At 39.1% G+C, this 8,718-nt stretch overlaps 2 protein-coding genes across 2 annotated transcripts in view; both read right to left on the reverse strand.

Moving 5' to 3' along the window:
- Nucleotides 1-1,433: 1,433 nt before the first annotated feature.
- Nucleotides 1,434-7,691, reverse strand: LOC138042338 (fructose-2,6-bisphosphatase TIGAR-like). Its single transcript, XM_068888196.1, has 5 exons — nt 7,595-7,691; nt 5,484-5,521; nt 4,007-4,125; nt 3,410-3,487; nt 1,434-2,118 (listed from the first exon to the last, which is right to left on the reverse strand). The coding sequence occupies exons 1-5, from the start codon at nt 7,654-7,656 to the stop codon at nt 1,609-1,611; spliced, it is 807 nt and encodes a 268-aa protein (XP_068744297.1). The 5' UTR covers nt 7,657-7,691; the 3' UTR covers nt 1,434-1,608.
- Nucleotides 7,692-8,341: 650 nt separating this feature from the next.
- LOC138042335 (uncharacterized) overlaps nt 8,342-8,718 on the reverse strand; it is a 2,112-nt gene continuing 1,735 nt past the window's right edge. The window contains exon 1 of the mRNA XM_068888191.1: nt 8,342-8,718. This exon is cut by the window's right edge and continues 1,735 nt beyond it. The gene's annotated coding sequence lies outside the window, so the exon portion shown is untranslated.

Raw genomic sequence — 8,718 nt, forward strand, 5'->3', positions numbered from 1 at the left:
GGGACAACTCATCTCTATCAGCATTATCTCCTTGTTTTCCCTGCCTACAAACCTAGCGTCAACTCTGTTGGCTCTAACTTGCAAGTGCTCTGCGAAAACAGGCACATCCCAGTACGCTGTCACCTTGTTGTCTTGGTACACAGCTTTGGGCTGGACTGATGAATACCAGGGTGGGATGGCGTCTGCCAGCTGATAGCACCTAAGTATTTCAAAGAATAGAATTTTGATTGCTGCATTGTGCCTGCCAGGTACAGGGTTTGCACCATTGCGCTGCAACCTGACACCACATGTGCGACACTTTCTTATGCCTTTCGACATAGCCTGCATTTCTCATCACCATCTGTGCGTCTTGGTTTTCCTCGAGGCGTATACTTTAGTTGGCAGGAGTTTCTGATATAACTCTTGCAGGCCCGCCACTGTCTTGATTGGAGCTGTTTTCCAATCTGAGAGCCAAGCAAAACATTCCTCGTCCACATTCTCGTCTCTCCGCTATTAACTTCCCCTGCCATCTCTCACTTTTGATCTCTGCACGGCCTCTGCTCTGGCTGACTTTCTTAATACACCAACTGATCTTCTTTCTATCGAGTATGTCCCCAGTTTCCATAACCCCAACTGGTTGTGGGTACTGCAACTCTAATTGCAGTCGCAGCTATTGTGCATAGCTCTCAGCATCCTTTACCAGGGATCTGTGCCCTGTACGAGCCGCATTCTCCTAAAACTACCTCACCAGGTGCGTAGTTAGATCATTGTTGGAATACAAGTTCATAGCTGCCTTGATCTTGATGGTCTTATACTCTCTCTTGATGGACTTAAGGCCTCGCCCTCCTAACTTCCTAGGAAGGTACAGTAGATATGTGGAGCCCAACTGATGCTTAGCCCCTTAACAACCATGACCATGCGAGTCTCTCTGTCAAGCCTCCACAAATCCGCAAAAGTCCATACCTGGGTCCACATGAAGTATGTAGCCAGAAGTGCAAACTGATTGATCGCCAACACTTTGTTGTGGTCTGATAACGGACTCGACCATATCACTGATAGTCTTTCTACGTACACATTCTCTGCATTCTGAAGAACCAGGTTGTCTTCATGTTTAACATTCTCCAGTACTCCGAGGAATTTATACTGCAATCCTTCCTTCAGACTTTGAATCACATCTACTTCCCTGATACTCCACTCCTCCGACGTCTCAAGCTTGTTCCACACTAGCCGATATCTTACATTGCCATTGTTGCGTCACTTGTTGTCACCCGGTAATTATCATCTAGATCTATCATATTATTATTATATTATTATTATTATTATTATTATTATTATTATTATTATTATTATTATTATTATTATTATTATTATTATTATTATCATTATTATTATTATCATTATCACTTGCCACCAGCTTTATAATTATATCCATGTAAAGTATAAAATAAAGGCTCTTTTCTTTAAACTTTCCTTTATACTTCTGGCTAGTAGGAATGGCATCTATCCCATAAAAAAAAAAGGACATGTATTTAGTCTAACAAATAATTTGACAGTCTCAGATTGATGCCAATATTACTAATAATTATTTTCTCAATGCCTAAAGTTAGCTACTTCACATCAAATAATTTACTACTGGGGAGTGTCTTTTAAGTGTTCAATGTCATGTAAACAGATGCATCTCACAAATTCAGGCAAGTTGGTCTTTTCATTCAAAAATATCTCAAATCTTGACACGCCAGTGTTTGGTGAAACCATACTGATGCGAGATTTCACTGGAAACTCAGACTTCACCTTTGTAAAAAAGTGGTTGATTAACTGCCGTATGACTCCTCCATGGGAAACAATGAGAACATTAGCCACACAAAGTTTGTTGCAGTCACCATTCTCTTCGTTGCTTGCACACAGAAAACCATTGTTGATTTTGTGACTAACACAAGTGCCATTCTGTTCATGACGATAAGGGCCCAGGTGTGAATTTCCAGTTTCATGAAGGATGGTATTGAAGCACTCTACAACCCTTTCAGAGACCTGGGTAAGTGTTTCAGCACCTTCTGGAACAAAATTGCTTGGTTTTACGCTTTCCTTTGCTGCCATTTGAAAGAAACGTTGTTTTGAACACCCCTCAGCTGCACCATAGCCCTTGAAGTTGGGGAAAAAATTAAAAAAACACATCAACAGGTGAATAATTTTAAGATTTCCAAAATCTTCCCAATGGGCGAGATTTGGGCAAGCCATACAATGTTGTTTGTGCGAACTTCTGTTTGTCCACTTAGCCCACAAGCAGACTATGTCAACTGTCAAATCTTAGTTGACCATTGTTTATAAAGTTTGTTGGTTTGTTGCTTGTATGGATCGGGTTATTACCTGGATGGGTGACTGTCCCAGAATACCCCGTGCTGTACAATCTGGGGAGTCACGCCTGTGCATTGGTCAAGAACCATGTCTCCCATCTATACCATGGTATGTAGGCTGAGTTACAGTCGATTTCAACCCGGCTCAAAGGTTTTTTTCTCCCAGGTGCTCCAGCTTTCCTCCCTCATCAAAATCAACTCAGCTGTGGTGCTGTGCTCTGACATCGGACATGGGCTGTATATATATCGGCTACCAGAGGCGCCTTTCCATGCTTTCAGGGGTCGATGTTGCAAGCCACTTATTGGCTACGAAAAGCTTGTATGCGGAGCAGCCAATTATAAAGTATAATTATTATAATTATTATGTATTGTGTTGGTTGTGTTTCCTCTATGATAGTTAGCTTGCATGGTGATGTAATGGTTAGCAGGTCAAATTCCCTTTACCTCAGAGGTCATTGGCCACTGGCAAACTGTTGTATACTTGTACTTAGAAACTTTGCTTAACAATAGATAAGTACTTGTACAACACAGGGAAGCAATCCTGTGATGGGCTGCAATGCTCTCTGAGGGTGCATGTAAATAAGCAACACTCCTGTTTAGTCAGGTTTCTTAACAAGAGTAGGCCAAAGTATCCAAAATTAGTGTAAGCACTCATAGTTTGATAATATTTTCGTCAACCAATTCATACAGGATACATTCTCTCTCCCCTACCCTCCAAAACTTGCCATATCCAATTCCCCTTTGAAATGGAATAGAGTAGTGCACCAGGACAGTTATCATGACTCTGCAGACAACAACTAAAAACAAATTCCAACGGCCAAAAACGCATTCTTAACCCATTGACTGAGTCCTACGAGCGAGACTGTCTAACGCCAGAAGACTTTACTCATTAAAGGGGGGCGTTTCCGTTACATAGCCAATGGATCAAACTGTTTAGTATCATTCTGAGCCAAGGGCAAAAAGCATAGAATACATACCACGCCTTTACTCATTAAAGGGGGGCGTTTCCGTTACATAGCCAATGGATCAAACTGTTTAGTATCATTCTGAGCCAAGGGCAAAAAGCATAGAATACATACCCTTTCCCTAAGTCGATAATCCTCCACAATTTTTCTTTGAGAGCAGCAGTTATTTCTACTGACAATGGCCTCTGCAGTCTAGACAAAGAATCAAATGAAAATGGTAATTTTCTTGAGTGGAAAGAAGCATTAAATGTATCTCTATCTCATTTAAAGGACACTTAAGTTGTGATTTTGCATTCCCAGATGCGAGTTACACCGGCAGGTCTAAAACACAGGACTGGTCAGTTGTCGCAGCTCATTGTTTTAATTTGGCTAACCCGAGGACTAAAAACCATCCTGAGGACCATGAAATCCAAAATTTATACTCAGAGCAAACAGCCTTTGGATAAAAATCAGAGTTCAAAATTTTTCCAATCAGGTTTTAAGCAAACACACTTTCAAAATATAAAGAAAATAAAAGGAAGTGATATTTTGATTATCCACTTTAAGCTGTCACAGAGAAAGCAAGTCATGCTTACCATGAAACCATTTGGAAAAAATTAAATTGATATAATTATGCTGTAAACAATATAAGCTGCAAGAAGGTCATGCTGCTGTAACAGTTAACACATCACAACTGCCACCAAGAAAAGTAGTTGTCGGATAACTGCTCACCTTTTGTGCTCTTGATAAATCACTTGAGAATACATGTGAAAAGTCTTCATTTTGAAGTTTGATTCCAACAAGTTGTGCTTGTCTTATTCCTTCTTCAGACAGTACTGTATTCAAATGCCCTGTAATATTTTTGATACCACAAAAACCAACTCATATCTACTTCAATTGTGATTTGCTTCAAAGTCTCCCCAAATGTCCCACCCAGAGGTTGCCAATTGGTACCGGTATTTAGAATACATGGGATTTACACTAGAATTTTCCCTTCTAGGAAAAGACACCTTGGGTTGAAACTCACTGTGTTGTGCACGTGCGACGGTTACTTAGCGACCGAATCCTCACGTGATACTTCATATTGTGTGTGCTCACTTAACAACAGTGGAATTACTGTAAAGGAATGCGCAGGACACAGCGGGCTCAAGTCACAGTCAGCAAACATAACATAGACCCTTTTCATAAATGACTGCCAATTTAAAATTCTTTTGTATGCATTTAAATTAGCCTTACTAACCTCGTCTCAGTGTAAAAATTCTTTTGAATTACCAACTTCAAAATGAGGTTAGTAAGGCTAATTTTAATATTGTCAAAAGAATTTATAATTGGCCGCCATTTATGAAAGTGGTCTATGGGGCACGCGGTTTGAAGAGTGATGTCCTCGTGTCTAAGGCTGCAGACAGCAGTTGGTACAAAGTAAGTTTTGACCATCGCAGACTGAGGTCTCTTTTCCCATACTCCTCAGCGCCGAACGCAAAAAGAAAAGAGACCTCTGCTAGCAGGGAAACTAGAAATGATGAATTACCACCATAAAAAGACTGAATGGCTGGTGTTTCAAGCCTTGGTCCTTCGTCAGGGCTAACACTCAAAACATCAGCCATGCAATATTTTTACAGTGGCAGGGGTTTCAATAGAAGCCGGTTACCGGCAGCATACCGCCGCCTGCTTTGCCTCACACTGCCGGCTAGTTTGCCTTGATTTTCACTAAAAATGCTAAAAAACTAAAAAAACTAAAAAACTAAAAAACTTGTCAAACTGCCGCCTTCCATGGGCTGTCATTGACGGCTATTTCAGAAGTTATTGAAACCCCTGAGTGGTGATAATTATGATTTGACTTTTTTTGCTTAAACCTTCCACCAATGCAGCACTACAGTTTCTTTAAAATTAACCGGGCCTCTCATAGGCCTTCTCTGGCTCTGCTTTGAACAGCAAAACTATTTTTATTTTTTGAACAACTTTGCAATATACAGAATACAGAACAAATTAACTAGAGATTAAATTAATATTTAACACCACAACTAAGGAATTTTAAAAAATTATACGATACTATACTGTTCTTTGTAATCACAATAATTATGATGTAGTTAGCAATTGAAAATAACTTTTTCTTCTTTGCAGAAAATGTGATACTGTAACTATACCATCAAACAGTTTTTGGATCACAGGTTCTGAAGTATTTAAATCCTAACACAATATTTGCCCTTACCTTGAAATATATCATTCTTGTTTTCTGGGGTTTCACCACTGCAAAAGAAATTTGATCAACAGAGGATGTAGATCTATGGGTGATAATATCTGCGGCACTGAGTGTGAAACAAAAGCACTAACCTTAAAGTTAAAAAATGTTCGAGAAAAACTGTAATATTATTGAAAGACAAACACATCGTTATCAAATGAATTGATAAAAGTAAATTAACCACTGCGACAAAGATTTGTGAATTGACATGTTGAGCACCAGAGTCATCTAATTGCCCTTGGCTTGGACAAAGCCCTAGTTATTGCATTGTTGGAAATGCAGGTAACAACACTACTCACTCACTAATGTATCATCTTAAATTTGTTTAATAATCATTTGTTTAACCATTCAGTCCTCAGGTACCCCTTGATACCCCCAGTTGACGCGAAAAATTGTCTGGCGTTAGACAGAGTAAAATCTGTTAAGTCTCACTCCCAGGCCTAGGAGTCAATGGGTTAACCCTTTGACATCAAAACCGGCCGAAACCAGCCAGACTTAGTATTTTACTCTGTCTAACGCCAGATGGTTTTACTCCTCAATGCGGAACCCCTGGGAGTCAATGGGTTAAACTACATTACAAGAGTGAGGAGATAAAACAGCTAAGTAAATTCCACAAGTGATGAATTAAGCAAAATGTGGGCAGTGACCAAAGTAGCTTAAAAGCACCATAATTACTTCTTATACTTGTTCTTCAGATATTAAAATTAGCTGCAAATCTAGAATTATAGCTATGAATCTCAGAGGCTAGTGTACGAGTTCCAGAAAATATTGCCACCTAAAGGATGTTTTTGGGATCACTTTTAATTTTATGTATAAAAAGGGCTAATTTAAATTTGTAAATGTTTTCGAGTGTGAGGATCCACAGAAGATTGATGTAGGACATAGCACTATATCCCTGCTATGAGAAACGAACATGCTAGTTTATTGCTGATATCCTGAATCTGGGGTCCCCAATGTAAATTCTGATCAAAATGTACCTAAATACCTAAATATTTTAATTTGACTTTTACACTCAATTTTAAGTAATGTATATTTCCACCTATTCTAGAAGATGGAATTACCATAAAGTTTGTCTTGGTTAGGTTATGGATAGTTTGTTGTTAGTGATGCAATACTTAAAAACTACTTTTAATTCCTCATTCCTAACAGATTCAAGGTGTTGTAAGTTAGCACTTGTATAAAACATATTTGTATTATCAGCAAAGATTCTAAAGGATAGCTTATTAGATCAGTTAGGTAAGTCATTAATAGAGAGCAGAAATAATAGTGGACCCAAGGTTGATCCTTATGGTATTCCACAAGTAATAATAGTTTCACAACTAGATTTGGTATTGACAATTTGAACAAATTGAGTCCAATTGTGTAAATAGCTTTCAAACCACTTAGAAGGAGTCCCGCGTATACCATAATGGTACAGTTTAGACAAAAAAAATTAAATGGAATAAAATTTATTTCAACAAAAGATATGCTGTATTTTTCTGTTTTTTTTTTTTTTTTCATTAGGCAAGTGAAGGAATACCAACTGAAGTTGGTCGTAAAGTTTGCTTGCCAGGCAAGTTGGAATTCGAACTTCTTTCCAGGTCTGACAAACCTAGGTTAGATAATTCTCCGTGATATTAAAGTCTAAAGAGCTCAAACATTATTCAGAAAGATATGGCACAAAGCGCCATGTTGTAGTCTGGCCTTCTTAAGGGCAATGAAGCTTACTTTTTGTGACCCGCTCCCCGGGAATGTTTAACCAGGCTTTTATGATCTCTACCACAGCTCCCGGGATCCCATTAATTACGTAGTGACACCAGGTAGAAATCAAAACTGGGCTAATATTCGGTGTATTGAACGTGACAGAGCAACATCAAAAACACTGAGGAACACTAGGCACTTTTCCATTAGACATGCTTCAGTTATGTAGGAAACAGAAAAGTTCTTACGCTGGATGAATTCCTCTACTAATTCAGGTAAAAGCATCAGCAACGACGACGCGCATCGTTGCTCCTTGCTGGTTGAATGTCAACTCTCCTGTTGAATTCTTAAGTTACCCCCACGCTTGATCAATTCGTTAATTGTGCAGCTAAAATACTTACTGCCTGACGAGTGTAAGATAAATGTATGGCCGACATTCCGCCACAGAAGATTCGTCCTCCATCTTTGTTCCCAGAGAGAAAGAAAGAGCCTGGGTTTTAGGTAAATAGTGACGTCACGATTGTATGATAAACTTCTCAGAACAGACAAATTTTCATGCTGTTATAATAAGCAGTCGTCTATCGGTTGCTGTTTCACAAAACGCAATGCTAAAGGAAAATTCAGGATCTTTGTTTTCACGCACTCTTATTCCTTTATTATTATCTGGCTGCTTCGATTCCGTCTTTCGAAATAGCGTCTATTATCAAAGGGTTTGCCCAGAACTGTACGGAACTGGGGTCTGTTTCTCGAACCTCCCGAACACCTTTCGCACCCGATAAGTCATTTTCGAAACTGTCATTCGCTTGTTTTCGCACCCGATAAGTCATTTTCGAAACTGTCATTCGCTTGTTTTCGCACCCGATAAGTCATTTTCGAAACTGTCATTCGCTTGTTTTGACAAGCTGTTCTTTTGTTCATAAAGATATAGGGGAAATTGTGACACCCGAAAAGAGTCCGAAAAGTTTCGGGACTTTCGAGATTCCTTCAGTTTTCCCAAGTGCTCTTGGGTTGCCTGTGCTTGTCTTCAGTGTGACTGTCACAGGAAAACACGCCGTACAACAAGAGGAGTAATCCGAAGTACGTTAACGTACATTTTCGGATGTAGGACTTTGTGAAAAAACAAATAAATAAATAATATCAACATTATCTTTCTTTTCAAGTTATTTTTGTTTATTTTCACCAGACCTCCCATTTTGTAACATAAAACAAGCCTCTTCAGGATAGCCTAAAAAACCTTTATTAGAGCCCAAGAGATTGCGATGCTTTTTAATTAATCAGCTTTCTATACAATATTTGGGTTTACATGTGTAGTCCATGTGTACATAGAGGATCACCCACAGCAAAAAAGTCGTCTCACTGTATCATGAGATGAAAAATAAACAAGTCCGAATTCTGCAAAGACTTGGAATTACAACCTCCTAGGTCAAAGATCCCAAATTTTACATACGGCAGAGGTCACTGAGACCACGCCTTTCCAACAGATGTTTGGCGATTCGCTCATCTTGACAGATTTTTTGCACGAAAA

The sequence above is a fragment of the Montipora capricornis genome, chromosome 3 (assembly GCF_036669925.1).
Source record: "Montipora capricornis isolate CH-2021 chromosome 3, ASM3666992v2, whole genome shotgun sequence".
NCBI classification, from domain to species: Eukaryota; Metazoa; Cnidaria; class Anthozoa; order Scleractinia; family Acroporidae; genus Montipora; species Montipora capricornis.

Coding starts and splice junctions, on each gene's coding strand:
- LOC138042338 (XM_068888196.1), bottom strand. CDS start 7,656: ATGGAGGACGAATCTTCTGTGGCGGAATGTCGGCCATACATTTATCTT. Junction 3,488..4,006: donor ATTTATCAAGAGCACAAAAG/GTGAGCAGTTAT, acceptor TTCTTTGTCTAG/ACTGCAGAGGCCATTGTCAG. Junction 2,119..3,409: donor ATTATCGACTTAGGGAAAGG/GTATGTATTCTA, acceptor CCCAACTTCAAG/GGCTATGGTGCAGCTGAGGG.